Raw genomic sequence first — 21251 nt, forward strand, 5'->3', positions numbered from 1 at the left:
GGATACATCCTGCCCAACTGGCAGGACAGGCCCAGCACAGGGGGTGGCACAGTGGGATACAGTTGGGAAGGTGTTGCTCTAGGAGTCCTCAACATTGACTCTGCACCACATGAGGTCTCATGGCTTCAGGTTAAACATGGATGAGGAAACCTCTTGTTGATTACCAGATACCATCTTCTCTCAACTGATGAATCAGTACTCCTCAATATTGAACAATACTTAGAGGAAGCTTTGATGATGACAAGGGCATAAAATGTACTCTGGGTAGGAGATTTAAATGTCCACCACTAAGAGTGGCTCAGCAGCGGTACTACTGATCAAGCTGGTCGGGTCCTAAAGGACATTGCTGCTAGACTGGGTCTGCAGCAGGTGGTGAGGGAACCAACAAGAGGGAAAAACATACTCCACCTCATCCTTACTAATCTGCCAGCTGCAGTTACATCTGTCCATGACAGTATCAGTGAGAGTGACCATTGCACAGTCCTTGTGGAGACAAAGTCCCACCTTCACATTGAGAATAAACTCCATTGTGTTGTGTGACACTATCGCCGTGCTAAATGGGACAGACTTTGCACTGAACTAGCAACTCGCGACTGGGCATTCATGAGGCGCTGTGGGCCATCAACAGCAGCAGAATTGTACTCCAGCACAACCTGTAACCTCATGGCCTGGCATACCCCCACTCAACCATTACCATCAAGCCAGGGGATCAACCCTGGTTCAACGGAGAGTGCAGGAGGACATGCCAGGAGCAGCACCAGGCATACTAGAAGATGAGGTATCAACCTGGTGAAGCCACCAAACAGGACTACTTGCACATCAAACAGCAAAAGCAGCAAGTGATAGACAGAGCTAAGCAATCCCATAACCAATGGATCAGATCTAAGGTCTGCAGTCCTGCCACATCCAGTCGTGTATGATGGCGGACAATTAAATAACTTACTGGAGGAGGAGGCTCCACAAATATCTCCATCCTCAATGAGGAAGAGCTCAGCACATCAGTGCAAAAGATAAAGCTGAAGCTTTCGCAGCAATCTTCAGCCAGAAGTACTAAGTGGATATCCATCTCGGCCTCCACCAGTAGTCCCCAGCATTACAGATACCAGTCCTCAGCCAATTCAATTCATTCCACATGATATCAAGAAGTAATTGCAGACAATGTATACTATAACAGCTACAGGCCCTGACAAAATTCCGGCAATAGTCCTGAAGGCATGTGCTCCAGAAATTGCCACTCCCCTAGCCAAGCTGTTCCAGTACAGTTACAACACCGGTATCTACCCGACAATATGGAAAATTGCCCAGGTATGTCCTGTACATGAAAAGCAGGACAAATCTAATCTGGCCAATTACCGCCCCATCAGTCTCCTCTCGAGCATCAGTAAAGTGATGAAGGTAGCATCAACAGTGCTATCGAACAGCATCTGCTCAGCAATAACCTGCTCAGTGACGCGCAGTTTGGGTTCTGCCAGGGCCACCCAGCTCCTGACCTCATTACAGCCTTTTCTCAATTCCTCCACCTCCGTCTCCACCGCATCTGCCCCCAAGATGGGGCATCCCACTCCTGAACATCCCAAATGTCCTCTTGTTTTGAGAACCGCTACCTCCCTGCTTCAGTGGTCAAAAATGCTCTCGACCGCACCTCTTGCATTTTCCGCACCTCTGTCCTCACACTCCCTCCCCGCAACAAAAACAAAGGCAGAATCCCCCGGTCCTCACGTATCACCCCATTAACCTCCAGATTCAACGTATCATTCTCCACTACTTCTGCCACCTGCAACATGACCCCAAGACTAAGGATATATTTCCCTCCCCATCACTATCTGCCTTCCATCGGGACTGCTCTCTCTGCAACTCCCTCGTCAGCTCTACAGTCCCCACTAACTCCATCACCCCCAGCACCTTTCCCTGCAACCACAGGAAGTGCTACACCTGCCCCTACACCTCCCCCCTAACCTCCATCCCAGGCCCCAAAAAAACCTTCCACATTAGACAATGTTCACGTGCACATCCACTAATGTGGTCTATTGCATCCACTGCTCCCAATGTGGCCTCCTCTACATCGATGAGACCAAGAGGAGGCTCAGAGAATGTTTTGTAGAGCACCTGTGCTCTGTTCATGACAAAAGACAACACCTCCCAGTCACTAACCACTTCAACTCCCCCTCCAACTTCCTGGGCAACATGTCCATCCTGGGTCTCCTCCATTGTCACAATGGTGCCACCCAGAAACTGGAAGAGCAACACCTCATCTTCTGCCTTGAGAGCCTTCAGCCCAATGGTCTCAATGTGGACTTTATTAGTTTTAAAGTCTCCCCATCCCCAATCTCATCCCATGACCAACTCTCCCTCTCATCCCCACCTCCTTGACTTGACACAACCTGTCCGTCTTCTCTTCCACCTATCGGCTCCTCCTAGCCCAATGACCAATCCCCACCACTGCCTACCTGTAATCACCTAACACCATCCCACCTACCTTCCCCAGTCCCACCCTTCCTCTCTCTGTTTATTTCAGAGCTCCCTTCCCCCTGCCCCATTTCTGAAGAAGGGTCCCAACCTGAAATGTCAGCGTTCCTGCTCCTCTGCTGCCTGGCCTGCTGTGTTTCTCCAGCTCCACACTGTGTTATCTCAAATAATGAAATACCATTTCTCCAAAGCTGTTCACCTATTCAACTGCCTGTGGATCAACTGCATTACCATTGGAGCAATACAATTGTACAGCATGGAAACAGGCCCTCTGGTCCAACTCGTCCATGCCAATCAGGTTTCCGGAAGCAAAATTATCCCATTTCCCTTTGTTTGGCCCATATCCCTGTAAACATTTCCTACTTCATGTACCTGTCCAAATATCTTTTTAATACCGTAACTTACTTGCAACCGCTACTTTCTCTTTCACATAAGAACCACTCTCTATGTAAAATCATTGCCCTCAGGTCCCTTCTAAATTTTTCTCCTCTCACCTTAAAAATATGCCCTCTAGTTTCGATCTCCCCTGCCTATACGAAAAGATTTTTGTTATTCACCTTATCTACGCCCCTCACAATTTTACAAGCCTCTATAAGGTCACCGCTCAACCTCGTAGGCTTCAGTGAAAGAAGCACCAGACTCTCCTTATAACTCAAACCCTCCAGTTCCAGCAACAACTGTGCATATCTTTTGTGAAACCTCTCCAATTTAACAATAGCCTTCCTATAGCAGGGCAACCAGAACTGTACACAGTACTCCAAAAGTACTATTAGTAACATCCTGTACAACCGCAACATGATGTTGCAGCTCCTATATTCAACAGTCTGTGCAATGAAGGCAAGCATGCCAAACATATTTTTTACTATCCTATCTACCTGTGATGCAACTTTTCAAAGAACTATGTACCTGAACCCTTAGATCGCTCTGTTTCACAACATTTCCCAAGGCCCTACCAAGGCCCAAGTCCTGCCCTTGTTTGTCTTACCAAAATGCAGCGCCTTGTATTTATCCAAATTGAACTCCGTTTGCCACTCCTTGGCCCTTTAGCCCAAATGATCAAGAGCCCTTTGTAATCTTAGATAATCCTCTTTACTGTCCACTATGTTCCCAATTTTGTTGTCGAGTGCAAACTTACTAACCATGCCTCCTAAATTCTCATCCAAATCATTTACATAAGTAGTTTTACTCACCAAAGCTCAGAAGATTTATGAGAATAAATGATACCTTGCAGTATTACCAAAATAGAGATTTACCTGTGATTGGTGCGATCATGCATTTACCATTATACAGTAATGCTTGGATATTAGCAAGCTAAATCTATGGTAGATTAACAAAAACAGTAACTGTTTTGCTGATTGTATCAGTTGGACTCATTGATCAGATTTAAATGCAGTCATGTACAAATGTCCTTACTGGTCTGCCATAGTCATGTCACTACTTCCATGAGGCACTCACAATCAATTGTTATCTTACAAAACACAGAAGTTTGCTATCTGGTGAGCACAGAACTTGGAGAAAGATTGCAACATTTCCTTTCCAGGCACCAGTCAAAATGAAGGGTGATATGAAGCAAAACTGTCAGTTTTTCCACGTGCAGTGTCAAAATTATGTAAGTGCCATGCAAAGATCTTCTGCAACAAAAGCCTCCAACAAGACATTGCCCCATGACATTCAATTATATTACCATCACTGAGACCCCACTGTCAATATCTTTGGGATTATCATTGACCACAAACTGTTTGGACTCACCACAGTTGTGACAAGGGTAGGTCAGAGACTAAGAACTTACTTTCGGGCTCCCCAAAGCCTGTCCACTAAAGGAACAAGTCAGGAGACTGATGTTGTGGTTGGTTCACTCACCGAGCTGGTTCATTAGTTTGCAGATGTTTCATTACCCTGCTGGGTAACATCATCAGTGCAGCCTCTGATGTAGCGTCATTGTGTTTTCCCGCCTGGTATTTAAACTCTGGGGTCCATTGGAGTTGACTACCTCATTTCCAGTTTTTCTTTGCAGTGGTCTATAATATAGGGTCTAATTCTACGTGTGTAATAGATGCGTAAATATGTATTTAGACCCTATATATACACCACTGCGAACAAAAAGCAGAATGAGATAATCAACTCCAAAGAACCCCAGAGTTTGAATAACAGGCTGGAAAACACAACAATGCTTCATCAGAGGCTGCACTGATGATGTTACCCAGCAGGGTAATGAAACGTCTGCAAACTAATGAACCAGCTCGGTGAGTGAACCATCCACAACACAAGCTAAAAATCTACTCAAGAACATTGGATGCTCTCCACTTGCCTGGAGCAGATCAACTCCAACAACACTCAAGAAGCTTGACATCATCAGAGACAAAGCAGCCCACATCATATAAACAAACATTCCCTCCCTTCACCACCAATGCACAGTGGCAACAGTGTGCACCAGCTAATAGTGGTATTGCAGAAATTCAAGAAGGTTCATTGGACAGCACTTTCCAAATACACATATACTACCGTGGAAAGGACAAGGGTAGCAGATGCTTTGGAACAGTGCCATCTGAAAATTCCCCTCCAACCCACTCATCATCCTGATTTGGAACTATATTGCCATTCCTTCAGTGTTGCTGCAACAAAATTATGGAAATCCTTCCCTAAGAGAATGTGTGTGTACCAAATGGACTGCGGTGGTTCAAAAAGGAAGCTCACCACCACCTTCCGAAATGGGATAAACAATAAATTCTCGTCTAGCCAGTGACATCTACATCCAAAAGCAAGAAAGATTCTGAAACCAGAAGTAGTAAATGGCATGGGTGACAAAATCAAAGTGAAATGGCAGAAAGTCAAATTTCATTTTAACAAAATTAAAAACTAAAAGAACTGTTGTTGGAAAGTTGTTGGCAAAGCTCAGCAGGTCTGGTAGCATCTGTGAAGGGAAAAACAGAGTTAATGTTTCGGGTTCTGAGGAAGTGTCACCAGACCCAAAACATTAGCTCTATTTTTCCCTTCACAGATGCTGCCAGATCTGCTGAGCTTTTCCAGCAATTTAGGTTTTGTTTCATTTTGACAAGACTGCCATACTATCGCCAAAGTTGAGCATTGGAAAGTTAATCAAGGTACAAACTTTCTGAGCAAGTGTCAGCCCAAGTTGCAGCCTGGGAGCTGGATGGAGCACAGGTAACCTCAGATCAAATGTGATGGAAGTGGATGATCAGACACACCATTACAACCACAGGCACATACATTCAGCTGGAGAAGCTGTTCCTGAACTGTGTGAGGCTGATGAGGGAGATGTAAACCAACAACCTGCATAATCCACAAATTTAACAGCAGACCTAGAGGCGCACAGCAACCAAATGATGGAAATGGAACAACAGCAGGTGTCAAAGGAATAACACTGCCCATATAGGGATATCACTCAACTGAATATCAACCACACATGCATACCATATTAGGAGACCAATGCAATTTAAAGACAACGTGTGCAAGACGTACTCAAGAGATTTACAAGAGTAGTCCAGTCACAAACAATGCATGCAAATCTGTGCATTTGTTACCATTGAGCCCATATCAATTCCCTCAACTCCCACTTGTGGGGAGGAAAGACCTCAGTGATATTCTAGGCCCATTTTGGCCACTCTATCACTCTAATCTACCACTGTACGCTCATAAAGACCTGCTTCAAACATTGGGGCCATTTGTTTGCCCTGTTCCAAGGATTTTCTTGTTCCTGTATCTTCAGACTCTACTTTGAACAGCAATGTGAAAGAGTGGAAGGTTTTGGTTTTAAGCTGCATGCCAAGACATCTCCACGTAATTCAAGCTGGTTCTCCCATTGACTGATTGGGACCAACTGTCCTTTATTTTAAAAGATCATCCCTTTTTTTAACAGAAGAAAGAACTACAGATGCTGAAGATCTGAAACAAAAACAGAAATTGCTGGAGAAATTCAGCAGGCCTGGCAGCATCCGTGGTAAGAAAGCAGAGTTAACTTTGATGAAGAGTCACTGCACTCGAAATGTTGATTCTGTTTACTTCCTACAGATGCTGCCAGACCTGCAATTCCTTCAGCAATTTCTACTTTTGTTTCATACCTTATTTTGATTTTTTGTTCCACATCTCTGAAGGAACACCTGTCACCTTTCTTTCTCCAGCAACTTGTGGCACTTGAACATAGCGATCTTCTCTTCCCTTTGCGTCACTTATTTATTATGAGCAACTTATCGTGTGGCAATGGCCTCTCCCTCATACAAAATGCTGCATTGGTCTCTTCCCCCAACCCTGCTGTGTTCTTATAGAATACCAGCATTTCACACCTCTTCCATTCCAATTTTCACCAGAATCAACCCTCCCTCTTTTTATGGTGACCCTCCAAATGACATGGTCCCAAATCACAATATTGCCTATATTATCTCTTAAGAGTTGGTTACCCTGATTAAAATGTCCTAGGTGGAAACAGGAAAATTCCTTATGGAGCAGGGAATAGGTGGAATCACCTTTGGCCTCAAGCTGAAAGTGGTCAAGGCAGCTGTTGACCGATATTGGCTTTAATTGTACACAGGGATTAATGGAGTATTAAAGGTGACATTTCTTGAATAACACAGTGTGGACCTGGAGGAACACAGCAAGCCAGGCAGCATCGGAGGAAGAGGAAAGCTGATGTTTCTGGTCGAGACCCTTCTTCAGAAATTTCTAAACTTTATCATCTCTGACTCCAGTATCTGCAGTTCTTGCTATCTCTGATATTTCTGGGAGATGCTTTCCAATTTCAATACCTTATTCATTCAACCTAAAAACACTGAAACTCATTGCTGTTTCACTGTTCTTACCTTTACGTAGTTGTGTTGTAGACTTGCAGCATTTTGAATGAGTGTGTTGACTAAATCTGTGAAATAGAAACAAACAGCTCTATTAGAGAACATTGATAATAAAATGTGAGGCTGGATGAACACAGCAGGCCCAGCAGCATCTCAGGAGCACAAAAGCAGATGTTTCAGGCCTAGACCCTCTGATGAAGGGTCTAGGCCCGAAACGTCAGCTTTTGTGCTCCTGAGATGCTGCTGGGCCTGCTGTGTTCATCCAGCCTCACATTTTATTATCTTGGATTCTCCAGCATCTGCAGTTCCCATTATCACTATTAGAGAACATTATTCATTTTGGACTCAAATCAACAGAGATATTGATTGTAATTAACCATGTGAGAAGCTAAAACATTTTTTTATCTGTGTATCTAACAGTGTCTTGGGACTTTGTCTTTGTAAATACTACATTTCTTTATCATTCTTAATTTTGGATTATGGACCAAAATGAGAAAAGGATATAGCTTTAAAGCAAGGACTGTGCAAAGAGATGTTGAACCTTTAAAAACAAGTTACTGGAACTCACATGAGTTGTATTCATACTGTTTCTTTGTTCAAGCATTAAGTGGTGTCTGGGGTGGGGGGAGTTGGCACTATGGGTTAGTGTTTCAGGAAGTTTTGCTAGGAGGCAGGCTGTTCATTGGTTTTTCAATCAGGATCAGTTATGTGGATCAGGAATGTTCAGGAAACAACAAGTCACTGACAAGCTATCTGCCTGCCCAGCGCCTGGAATGCAAGTCAGGCAGAGACAGAAGGCCCTCAGACTATAAAAATACAATGGTTTCCAGAGAAGCAACAAAGAATTGGAAAATAGTTAGATATTCTGTATCCCCATTTGCCTCGAAGTTGCTGCTCCTAATCAATAAGACTGAATAGTTAGCGTGCAAATTGCCTTATAATTTTCAGAGAGAAGGAAATTAGAGCATCTTCCAAACCCAGAGCCACTATAATCTAGAACAGGGGCAGCAGATACAAGGGAACACCACCATCTGCAAGTTTCCCTCCAAGACACATACCATTCTGTCTTGGAAATAGATCACTATTCCTTCACTGTGCCTGGGCCAAGATCCTGGAATTTCCATTCCTCTTAGTACTGTGGGCAACCCTACACCCCAAGGACTACAGCAGCTCAAGAAAGCAGCACAGCGCCACCTTCACAAGGGCAATTAGGAATGGGCAATAAATGCTAGCCCAGCCAGCATCACCCACATCCCATGAATGACTTTAAAACATATTGGTTTATGACTTTATTATAAAAGGATATGAGTATAGGAATAAAGATGTATTTTACTAAAATTAAGTAATACCTTGGTGAGATCATACTTGAAATATTACATGCACTTTTAATCCCCTTACCTGAGGAAAAATATATTTGTCACAGAGGGAATATGACAAACATGTGCCAAACTAATTGCTAGATGGAGGGATAGCTCTTTGATGACAGATTAAGTTGACTGGGATTGGATCTCTCTGTTTAAGAAGAATGAGGGTGGTTTCATTCAAAAATACAAAATTCTTACAAGAGATCAATAGGATGATTGCAGGATGGTTGCTTCCCATGACCAAGAAGTCTAGATACATAGGTCTCAGAGCAAGGAGCAGATTATTTAGGGCTGTAAAAAGAAGGAATTTCTTCACACAGTGAGTTGGAAATCATAGTAATGCTCTGTCCTGGCAGGACTGTGAAAGCTCAGTCACTGAAGATGTTCAAGATGATAGTGATAAATTTCTACATATTAAAATCATGACGGGATATGGGAAAGTGCAAAAAAATGGTTTTGAAGTTAAAGATCAACCATTGATCCCATAAAGTAACACAGTGGACTTGAAGAGCTAAATGATCTAATCATGTCCTTTTCTTTTAAGGAACAAAAACAGAACTTGCTGGAAAAGCTCTGCAGGTCTGGGAGGATCTGTGGAGAGAAAATAGAGTTACCATTTTGGGTCCGGTGACGACTCCTCAGAATCCTGAACCCTCTGAGGAAGGGTCACTGGACCCAAAACGTTAAATCTGATTTTTCTTCACAGATGCTCCCAGACCTGCTGAGCTTTTCCAGCAATTTCTGTTTTTGTTCCTGATATACAGCACCTGCAGTTCTTCAGATTTTCACTATTTTTCAAGTTGTGCAGACCTGCTTGCCACAACATGTGTCTTAGCCAATTACTGAGTGGGTTGAATGATCTTTTTACTTCTTTAAAAAAATTGTTCTGTGATATGTGATGTCCCGGGCAGGTTCAGCATTTCTTACCCCTCCCTAATTACCCCCTTGAAGTGAATGACTTTCTTGACCATTTCATAATGCTGCTAAGAGCCAACTATATTGTGGTGGGTCTGGAGTCATAGATAAACCAGAGCAAGTAAGGATGGCAAATTCCCTTCCCTAAAAGACATTGATGAACCAGAGACAACACAGTATGGAGCTGGAGGAACACAGCAGGCCAGGCAGCATCAGAGGAAAGTTGAAATTTTAGGTAGAGGCCCATCTTCAGAAAAGGGAAGGGGGAAGGGAGCTCAGAAATAGAGAGCTGGGGTGGGGCTGGGGAAGGTAGGTGGAATGTGCGTTCCCTAAGAAAGGCAAATAGGGGTGGCGAGGTAAACATATCCTTGGCTGTGGGGTCAGATTGCAGATGGCAGTAGTGGCAGAGAATGATACTCTGGATGTGGAGGTCAATGGGGTGGTATGTGAACACAAGGGGGATTCTATCTTTAATTTTGTTAGCGGGAGGGATGTGAGAGTAGAAATGTGGGAAATGCAAGAGATGTGGTTGAGGGCATTTTCGATCATTGGAGAGGGGAAGTTACGTCCCTTGAAATGGGAGGACATTCATGAACCAGATGGGTTTTTACAACAATTGATGAATATTACATGGCACCATATGAGTTTTCAATCCCACACATATTAATAAAATTTAAGTAGCACTGCTGGTGAGCTTTGAACCTGTGCCAACAAAGAATAAGCCTCAGGCTGTTTACTGGTCCAATGGCCTTACTATTATGCCACCATCTCTGTATTATTTATTACTTGGAAAGGAAATTGTTAACGCCGGGGGGAGTGGTGGAGAGATAGAGAGAGCTGTTTACCCAGCTGCACCATTAGCAACATATGTTGAATTAAAACTGAGGCATTACAAAGTACGAGAAAAAGAACTGCTGAGATCAGCATATACCTAGTTTCTAGGTGACTGGACAATCAGACAGCAATTTTCAACACAGGGAACTATAATTTGAATCTGTCCTAATAACGGGCCATGTATACTCAAGATCATATCTTGTTCAATAGATTATCGTTGTTTGCTCTTGTATGGCTTTTCAGGAAGAATAAAAGAGCAAAGAACAAAGAAAATAACAGCGCAAGAACAGGCTCTCCAAGCCTGCGCCGATCCAGATTCTCTATCTAAACCTGTCGCCTTTTTTCCAAGGATCTGTATCCCTCTGCTGCCTGCCCATTCATGTGTCTGTCCAGATAAATCTTAAGTGACGCTATCATGCCCACTTCTATCACTGCTGCTGGCAATGTGTTCCAGGCACCCATAGCCCTCTGCGTGAAGAACTTTCCATGCATATCTCCCTTAAACTTTTCCCCTCTCACCTTGAAATCATGACCCCCCCCAGTAATTGAGTCCCCCAGTCTGGGAAAAAGCTTCTTGCTATGCACCCTGTCTATACCTCTCATGATTTTGTAGACCTCAATCAGTTCCCCCCTCAATCTCCATCTTTCTAATGTAAGTAATCCTAATCTACTCAACCTCTCTTCATAGCTAGCGCCTTCCATACCAGGCAACATCCTGGAGAACCTCCTCTGCACCCTCGCCAAAGCATCCACATCCTTTTGGTAATATGGTGACTAGAACCGTTTGCAGTACTCCAAATGTGGTCAAGCACAAGTCCTATACAACTGCAATATGACCTGCCAACTCTTGTACTCAATACCCTGTCCGAAGAAGGAAAGCATGCCGTATGACTTCTTGATCACTCTATCGACCTGCGTTGCCACCTTCAGGGTACAATGGACCTGAACACCCAGATCTCTCTGTGCATCAATTTTCCCCAGGGCTTTTCCATTTACCATATAGTTCGCTGTTGAATTGGATCTTCCAAAATGCATCACCTTGCATTTGCCTGGATTGAACTCCATCTGCCATTTCTCCACCCAGCTCTCCAATCTATATATATTCTGCTGCATTCTCCAACAGTCCCCTTCACTACCTGCTACTCCACCAACCTTAGTGACATCTGCAAACTTGCTAATCAGACCATCTGTGCCTTCCTCCAGATCATTTATCTGTGATCTGTGATTATTGTGTATCACAAACAACAGTGGCCCCAACACCGGATCCCTGTGGAACACCACTGGTCACAGTTCTCCATTTTGAGAAACTCCCTTCCACTACAACTCTATGCCTCCTGTTGTCCAGCCAGTTGTCTATTCATCTAACTAGAACACCCTGGACTCCATGCGGCTTCATTTTCTCCATCAGCCTACCATTGCGGGGTGGGTGCGAAATGCAGTGAAACAATGAAGGAAATCAAAGGTTTCAAGTTTCACAACAAGCCTAATAATCATGTAAATAAGATGCAGCCTAGTTACAAGCATTCTCTTCTACTAACATAATAGCTGAACTTATCCAAGGGATTATTTGATTATTGGAATGCTTATTGTACAGAGTCCGCTGTAGATAAATTTCAATGGTTACATAGCCACACCATCCCTATTTAGGGATTGCCCATCCCTAATTGCCCAGAGGGCAGTTATGAGTCAATCACATTGCTGTGGGTCTGGAATCACAAGTCGGCCAGACCAGGTGAGGATGGCAGCTTCCTTCCCTAGAGGGCATTAGTGAACCAGATGGGTTATTCCAACAATCGACAATGTATGCATGGGCAACATTGGACTCATAGTTCCAGTTATTTATTGAATTCAAATTCCATTATCTACCGTGGTGGGACTCTCTGCTTCCTGCCTCTCAACCAATTTTGGGTCCATTGCGTCATTTTGTCTTGGGCCCCATAGTCTGTTACTTTCCTCACCAGTTTGCCATGGGGACCCTTATCAAAAACCTTGCTAAAGTCCATGTAGAATACATCACATGCACTACCCACATCAACACTCCTGGTTACCCCCTCAGAACATTTGATCAAATTTGGCGCCACTGTCCATTTTTAAAATGGGAACAAAATAAGAAAACACAAATAAAAACTCCTGTCATGGAGAGGCAAGGGGGACACTGAAACTGTCCAATTCACCTTTCCCACCTAATATAACACAGCCAATCCCATGCCTTTTTCTTTCTTCGATAAAGTATAAATCATGTCCTTATATCTACTTCCTTTCTCCATTAGTCATTAGTCCGCACAGAACATTAGTGAGAATTCAAAAACCTTACACTTTGTGCCATTCTTCTAAAAGTAACTCACTATGCAACCTTCTGTCTGTGAGAAACTCTTAATTTCTAACGTTAATCTTTAGGCACACAATGTTAATTCAAATTTAAGCCTATTAATGAATTGGACTTTAAGAACTGTTTTCCTCGGAATGCAAGTTATGAACCAAACAGCCACACAGATCAGTCCCTAATCTTCAGTATCACCTATCCCCTCCCCATTTATTACTTTTTAATCAATATATTTGGACCTATCATGACACAGTTCGTTGGCTATCAAATGCTGAGGTGGGGCTTGAATCTGAACCTTCTGGCCCAGAGATAAAAACACTACCACTAATCCACAAGACTCTCCTTTTAAATTTCTCCAGATGCCATTGGTGAGCCTGGTCAGTTGCTATACTGGCAGTGGTGAATATAATGTACTTAGATTTCTAGAAGGCATTTGAAAAAGTTCCACATTAAAGATTACTACACAAAATGTGACAAACAGTATGCCACAGGGATCAATGTTGAACCCTCAACTACTTATAACTTATTTGAGTGATTTGGACAAAGGGACCAAATATATGCTTGCTAACCTCACTGAGGTAGGGAGGAAAGTAAGTTGTGAAGAGGTCGTAAGGCGTGTTCAAAAGCATATAGATGGGTTAAGTAAGTGGACATAAATTTGGCAGATGAAGTATGGTGCAGCAAAATGTGAGCTGGTTATGTGGAAATGTGAAAAACGGCATATTTTTAAATAGAGAGGGATTGCAGAACTCTGAATGATAGAGGGATCTGGGTGTCCTTGGACATGAATCACAAAAAGTTAACATGCAGCTACATTAATGTGATTAAAAAGGCAAATGGCATGTTTATGTTTATTGCAAGGTTAATGGAAAACAAAAATAGTTAAGTTCTGTTGAAGCCGTAAAAGAGTCCACATGGTTTGCTGAAAGCTATAAATGCGCTAGAAGCATTTGAGAAAATCTTCACACAATCCACTCCTGGAATGAAAGGTTTACGTACGAAGAAATGTTGAACAGGTTGGACCTATACCCATTCACAGAATAAGATGTGATCTAATTGAAATAGATAAGATCCTCAGACACTTGACAGGATGGGTGCTGAAAGGTTTTTTCATTTTGTCAAACAGAACTATGGAACACCGTTTAACAATTAGTAAATTTTCCATTGAAGACAGTGATGAGGAGAAATTCTTCTCTCTCAGAAATTTGAGACTTTGAAACTGTCTTCCGCAGAGAGAGTGGAGGCAAGATCATTGAAGACATTTAAGGCTGAGGTAGATAAATTCGTGATGAGAAAGGGAATCAATCGTTTTTGGGGTTAGGCTGGAACATGAAGTTGAGGCCATGATCAAATCAGTGATGAATCCCATTGAAAGGCAGCGCAGGATCAAGTGGCCAAATCACCTAAATCATATATTTGTATGTAGTACTCCCATTAGTAAGTATAAAGGCTTCTCACCTGATGGAAAAGGGTTTGGTTGAATCATATCAAGGAAGTTGTGCACAATTTGATAAAGAGCCAATGTTGTTCCAGAAACCAGATGGAGTTTATTGCTGTATTGAGTTTCAGAGACATTATTGAAATTGTTCTGCTTCCTGGAACAGTTTTGTATAGCTGAAGACCATTGAAAGCAGGAAAGAGTTACAAACGTAAATAATCCCAGCCTGGAGTTAGTGATATGCCAATGGAAAGCCATAGCAAACACAGACAGAAAAAAAAATTGGCAGTGGTCCAATTCAATCCCTCCTGTTCCCTTTCCAATGAAATTCACTTTACAAGAGAACTCTTGCTTTTAGACATTCAAGTATTTCTTTGCAATTTGAGCAGCCTTGGTTCTTAGGTCAGATCCATGTTTCATTGATATGCTGTTGTGCTAAGGAAAAAACATAGAAAGGTATTATTAATTTAGCATTTTGCTTCCTGTTTCTTTACTTAGATATGATGCTTCATTTTCTAAAGATTTTTAAATTAATAATTTGCCATTCATGAAGTATCATTATGCGTAAATAATGAATCTTGCATCTAGGGGACTTTACAAACCATTTCATGTACAATATGGATACAATGCACAAGCCTGGGCCAATTCCTAATCTTTATTTCTAGTCTCCTAAGCATATTTACAGCCATGTCTTATTGCCCATGCACACTTTCTAACCCACTGTTCGCCTCCCATTCATGTGTCAATGTATGATATATGTATTCATAAAGTGCTAAAACTATAATAAGGAGAGGTATTGCCTTCCTCTACACTGTAACAATTGTATAATTCTGTGGATGCCATTGGCTGCTACCAGCAACAGTGGTGTAATGCTGCTATTACTGGACTCACAGTTCATGAGACTTAGACAGAGAATGTGAGTTCAAATCTTACTAAAGTAGTTTGTGAAATTAAATTCATTTTGAACAAAAAAAGTTGTAGAAAAAGTTATACTTAACCAGTCAGATAAGTAGTTTCCCGATATTCTTTAGACAAGGAAAAATGCCATCCTTACCTCGTCTCTTACATAAAAGTGAGAATTTCGCTGTGTTCATGTGACCTAAGAAATCACACCGTTATATCAGAACAAAAATAAGGCTTTCTTAAGACTGTTATGAATAGTCAAAGAATGCTGGCCTTGCCAGTTCTTTGAATTATTGAATCATACAGTAGAAAAGAGACCCTTTTGGCCCATCAAGTCTATACCACCAAAGCTACACTAAACCTACACTAGTCCCACTTTCCAGCAGTAGACCTTGATGTTACAACACTTCAAGTGCTCATCCAATCTGCTGAAATATCTCTTGCAATTACTCTCTGATCTTGGATTTTGATCATTCAGGCCACGCACCATCACAAATTACTGAATAGTGGCCTTAAATAGACATAGTTCTATCACAGCAAATCACTGGCACAATTATGTTGCAGAGGACCTAAACGAATGGGAGGGTGAGCAGGAAAGAACAGAGCGGTAGGATGCCAGTTAAGTAGGGTGCCAAGTGTATGTTGGGTGATGGAGATTTGAGTCCAGTGTTGGTATAAAAGGAAGTAATGTTCCAGAAGTAACAGGGTATTTGGATCCAAAGCAGGGGTCACATAGAGATAAGACCAAGGAATAGCAGAATTAGGCCATTAAGGCCATTGGATCTGCTCTGCCATTCAATGACATCGTGGCTGATCTGATTATTGCCTCATGACTAGAAATCTGCCTGTCTCAACCTTGAGTACACTTAACAACTCAACCTTCAGTGATAGTCGGGTCTAACAGCAGCGAGAGAGACATGAGGGTGTAAATTGCCAGCAATGGGAAATATATTGGAAATGCAGGACAGAGAAATATTCTCTGATTTTAGATGCAGCCAAGGGAGGGTAGTGTTGGGGGGAGAACAGAACAGAGAAACAAACCCAGAAAAATCATATCTAAGAAACAGGCAGAAGTATGGAAAGTCCTCGTTCACACAAAGGGGGTTCGAAGTTTGGAAGTTAGTCCCGTCGACATGAAGCAGCGGATAGCAGTTCAGTTAATAATTTTAAACTGAAATTTGACGGGCTTTTGTAAGGCCACATTATTAAGGGATATGGAATTAAGAACTGCAATCGATCTAACAAACGGATTAGCCACAATCTCATTGAATGGTGGGACAGGATTGAAGGGCTGAATGTCCTGATTCTGTTCCAGTGAGACGCCATCCTCATCCTCTCATCACTCCCGTTATTACGAATACCTGTCTCTATCACCTCAACACCCCTGATCCTGCTCACACCACACACGACGTCTGGAAGGGATAAGGTTAAAATAGCCACTTGAATCCTTCTTTCTGAGCGACAGCGATAATATACACAAATAAGCAACTGTGACTTTCTACTGATTAGAAAGAAATAATTCCATTTAGAAGGCTGGGATTACCTGTTCTCTTGCCTTCCGACTTCATTGCATTATCTGTTAACTCATTGTCTGGTAACTCATTGTTTCTTCTTCGTCTTCAATTCCAATCTTTGATATTTTCCTTGGATTTTCTTTACCCTCCGTTTCCACTCTACCGCCTTTGGTTTGCACGAATCCGCAGCTTTTCAAATGAATGGGACAGTTTACTCGGGTAAAAGGAAAGTTCTTTGTCAACAGTCCGAGTGTGTGAAACAACTTTCACGAGTTGGAGATGGATTAATTTTTACTCAGGGTAGTCTCTTTACAAGCTGGATTCCTTGATGAATCATTAAACTTTGGGAGGAAATTGAAAGATCCTTCCTCGCAACGTGAATTTTTAGAAAGTAGCTTTTGGTTCAGAGTTTCGCTGTGGTCTCCAGACACGGCCTTACCCTCTCGCACAATCTGGAAATGCGTTTCTGTGATCTTTTCGTTATGCAAAACCTAAGAACTGTTCTCCGTTCCGGACATGAGTCATATCAAATTGAGCTACCTTTCTCGTGGCTTAAGCTTTGAATGCTTTATGTTGTCAGGATTGCTCAACTGTATATCCGCCCAGGGCTAAGAATATTCTTCCTATGGTCAGGTCACCACACCCACATTCACTACAACAGTCTCCTACAGTAGGTGAACAATCTTTCACATTGTTTCTTCCTAAACTATCACTTGTAACTGAGTTGCTTTGGATTTTTTTTCTTGGGACATTAGTGTCACCAGCAAGGCCTGCATCTGTTACCTACCCCCTAATTTCCCTTAAAATTGTGTCTCACTAGGTCAAGAGACCATAAAGAATAGGAACAGGAGTCTGCCATTTGGCCCATCAAATCTGTTCTGCCATTCAATATAACCATGGCTGACCTGACCCTCCTCATGTCCACTTTCCTGTGTTTTCCCTATAACCCTTCATTCACCAACTGACCAAGAACCAATCTACCTCAGACTTAAGGGTACACAAGGACTTGTGCCCGCACCCCACCCCCCCACCCCCACAGCTCTCCATGGCAATAAGTTCCAAAGCCTCATAATCCTCTGAGAGAAGAAATTCCTCTTCATCTCGGTCTTAGATCAGCACTCCGTTATTCCGAGACTATGCCCTTTGGTTCCAGGCTCTCCCAGTTTTGCTCTCTGGTTTTGGAACACCCCGCCCCAACTCTGGGGAAAGGACCTTGACTATTCACCCTATCCTTACCCCTCATGATTTTATAAACCTCTAAAAGTTCACTCCTCAGTTGTGAATGCTCCAGGGAAAATAGCCCCAGCTTATTCAGCGTCTCACTATAGCTCAAACCCTCCAACCCTGGCAATATCTTTGTAAATATTTTCTGAACCCTTTGGAAGCTTCACTACATCCTTCCAGTAGCGGAGAGACCAGAAATTAATGTAATGTTCCAAAAGTGGCCTAATCAATGCCCCGTATCGCCGTAACATGATTTCCCAGCTCTTATACTCAATGCACTGACCAATAAAAGCCAAAGTACTAAACGCATTCTTCACCACCCTGTTTCCTACAGCTCCATTTTTACAGAAGTATGAACCTGCAATCCAAGGTCCCCTTGTTCTGCAACACTCCCAAGGACCTTGCCGTTAATTGTATAAGTCCTGTCTTGATTTGCCTTTCCAAAATGCAGCACCGCACATTTATCTAAATTAAACTCCATTTGCCACTCCTCGGCCCACTGGGCCATCTAATCAATGTCCCGTTGTACTCTGAGATAACCTTCTTGGCTGTCCACTACACCTCCAATTTTGGTTTCTTCTGCAACCTTATTAACCATAGCTCCTACGTTCACATCCAAATCATTCATATAAATGACAAAAAGCAGTGGACCCCATACCGGTCCTTGTGGCATACCGCTGGTTACAGATCTCCAGTTTGAAAAGCACCCTTCCATCGTCATTCTCTGTCTCCTAACTTCAAGCCAATTTTGCTCTCCATTCCAACATTAACAGCTTCACATTTTTCTACATAATACCTCATTTACCAACTTTTTACCCAAATAACTAGTCTACTAATACCTCTCTGTGAATTGTGTATATCCCTCTCCAAATCTGCCTTTTCATCTTTTTCAGTTTTTTTGACAAACTTGGCTTTAGTATGTTTGCTTCCTTCCTCCAAGACATTAATGTATTTGTTAATAGTTGTGGTCCCAGTACAGATGCCTGTATAGCTCCACTGGTCACAAGTCACCAAGCTGAAAAAGAACCACTTGCTGTTTCCTCTGCATGATCCAATTCTCTATCCGTGCCAATACACTACCTCCAGCTCCATGGGCTCTTATCATGCAATTTAACCTTTTGTGAGGTACCTTGTTGAATGCCTTTGGAAGTCCAAATATAATACATTCCCCTCTATCCACTCTGGCTGAAATTTCCAAGAAAAACTAACAGATTGGTCAGGCAGGATTTGCCTTTCATGAAGCCATGCTGACTCTGCTTGATTGGGTTATGATTTTTTTCAAATGTTCTGCTCTTACTTCCCTGATAATAGGTTCCAATACTTGTCCAACAATAGATGTCAGGTTAATCAGCCTATTTTTTCATACTTTTTGCCTCCTGCTTTTTTTGAAGAGAGGTGTTATGGGCAGCACGGTGGCTCAGTGATTAGCACTGCTGCCTCATAGCACCAGGGACCTGGGTTTGATTCCACCCTCAGGTGACGGTCTGTGTGGAGTTTGTACATTCTCGATGTGTCTGTGTAGGTTTCCTTTGTGCGCTCTGGTTTCCGCCCACTGTGCAAAAATGTGCAGGTTGGGTAGTTTGGTCATGGGAAATGCAGGGTCACAGGGTAGGGGCCTGGGTCTGGGTGGGATGCTTTTTGGTGTGGACCTGATGGGCTGAATGGCCTGCTGCTGCAATTTTCCAATCATCTGGTACTTCCCCAGAATCCAAGGATTTTCCCTTGGGCCAATGCATTCACTATCCTTGAAATGTTCCTTCCAATAAGCACTGACTGCCTCTTTGCCCTTGATGAGGACCACACTGTTCTAATACTTATAACCCAAGCACTTGTATGACATTCTGGTGTTTGCGAGACACCCTTTCACAATCTTAAAGATCTCAGGCAAGTTTCAAATTCTGGAGAAAAGAACTATATTTTGTCAATTATTTCTCATAGGTATATAGCCTCAGTTGTGCTTTCTTTCCACTAAATATTTTGCAGTTTCTCAATGCTTTATATCTTTTTTTGTTCTGTGGAGACCTGTACTGTTTTGTGATTATCCCAGCTGATGTTATTAATGGACATGCCAGAGCCCAAATTGAAGTCCGGGTTGGTAGATCATATCTTTGGTTTTTCTTTAGGTTTAACGAAGCAGTCTTTCACTGAAACACAAGTACGTAATACAGCAGGTTTGGATTTGACAATAAAACAAACGTTTATTGCACAAAGGAAATGAGGATAGAATAAACCAAACTATTTTCATATAACCCAAAATTTAGATTTTAAAACACACGGTAAAGTATAACTCTATTAATCCCAACAACATTCCTTTATAGTACTCATACCAGAGAGAATATATATATAGGAATTAATTTAACTATGGCTTCAATTTCATATCTTGAGAGACTGACAGCCTCTTCCTGCAGCCTTCCTACAACTGAACTTAGACTTTCTCCACTTCAAATAATCCTGTGAAGGTTTTAACAAAAAAACTTGTAGAACTCTAAAGCTAAATTCTTTACACTGAGATAACCTAATTCTTAATTGCCCTAAATTACTTCCCTTTCTCAAGAACAACTGTTTCATGCATCTGGCTTCAGCCAGGAATTCTGAAGATTGCCCCAAACTGAAACTAAAAAGGCTTTTAATGGTGGATAATAAAATGTGAGGCTGGATGAACACAGCAGGCCAAGCAGCATCTCAGGAGCACAAAAGCTGACGTTTCGGGTCAGGACCCTTCATCAGAAATGGGGCGGGGGAAGGGAGCTCAGAAATAAATAGAGAGAAGAGGGGTGGGGCTGGGGAAGGTACGTGGGATGGTGATAGGTGAGTGGTGGGGTTTGGTTAATGAGGTGGGAGGAGTAGATAGGTGGGAGAGAAGATGGACAGGTTGTGTCAGGTCAATGAGGTGCGCATGATGGGGAGGCTTGTATGTGGGATGAGGCCAGGGGTGGGGAGATTTTAAAACTGGTGAATTCCATGGTTAGGCCATTGGGCTGTAGGCTCCTGAGATGGAATATGAGGTGCTGATCCTCCAGTGGAATTTGGATACAACAAATATTTGGAATTAGGGGGCTAATGATGACCATGAAACTGTTGACAATTGTTGGGAAGAACCCATCTGGATCTCTAATGTCCTTTAGGGAAGGAAACTGCCATCCTTATGGTCTGCATGTGAGTCCATGCCCACAGCAATGTGGTCGATACTTAACTGTGGGATTGGCCATAAATATTAACCTAATCATTGAAACTCTCATCCTGTGAGCAAATAAAAAAAAAGTTTTGTTTGCACTTGCAAATGGCTGTAACCTGATTAACGCAATAAGTAAATAGAGAAGTGGAGTGCATCTTTTGTATTTTACATTAATTAGGGATAATTTCCCAGTCTGATGCCTCATGAGCAAATATGAACTGTGTTGTGATACAAACTGTACAATGCAGGAAGGCCCAGTTTTGGCCTTTTTTGGAGAGATTCATAAAGAACAA

At 42.5% G+C, this 21251-nt stretch overlaps 1 protein-coding gene across 3 annotated transcripts in view; it reads right to left on the bottom strand.

Moving 5' to 3' along the window:
• The window catches only part of prom2 (prominin 2), a 74729-nt gene extending 57580 nt beyond the window's left edge, over positions 1-17149 (bottom strand). Inside the window, exons 1-4 of one of the 3 annotated variants that reach the window (XM_048551417.2) lie at positions 16589-17149; positions 15197-15241; positions 14163-14577; positions 7281-7336 (exon numbers count right to left, since the gene is read on the bottom strand). In XM_048551417.2, coding sequence (XP_048407374.1) covers positions 7281-7336; positions 14163-14400 — 294 coding nt within the window. In that variant the 5' untranslated portion in view covers positions 14401-14577; positions 15197-15241; positions 16589-17149. Of the gene's footprint in view, positions 1-7280; positions 7337-14162; positions 14578-15140; positions 15242-16588 lie in introns of all 3 variants that reach the window. The other 2 variants (XM_048551418.2, XM_048551420.2) reach the window with 2 other exon arrangements.
• Positions 17150-21251: the final 4102 nt, after the last annotated feature.

Source organism: Stegostoma tigrinum, chromosome 20 (assembly GCF_030684315.1).
Source record: "Stegostoma tigrinum isolate sSteTig4 chromosome 20, sSteTig4.hap1, whole genome shotgun sequence".
In the NCBI taxonomy this organism is placed as follows: Eukaryota; Metazoa; Chordata; class Chondrichthyes; order Orectolobiformes; family Stegostomatidae; genus Stegostoma; species Stegostoma tigrinum.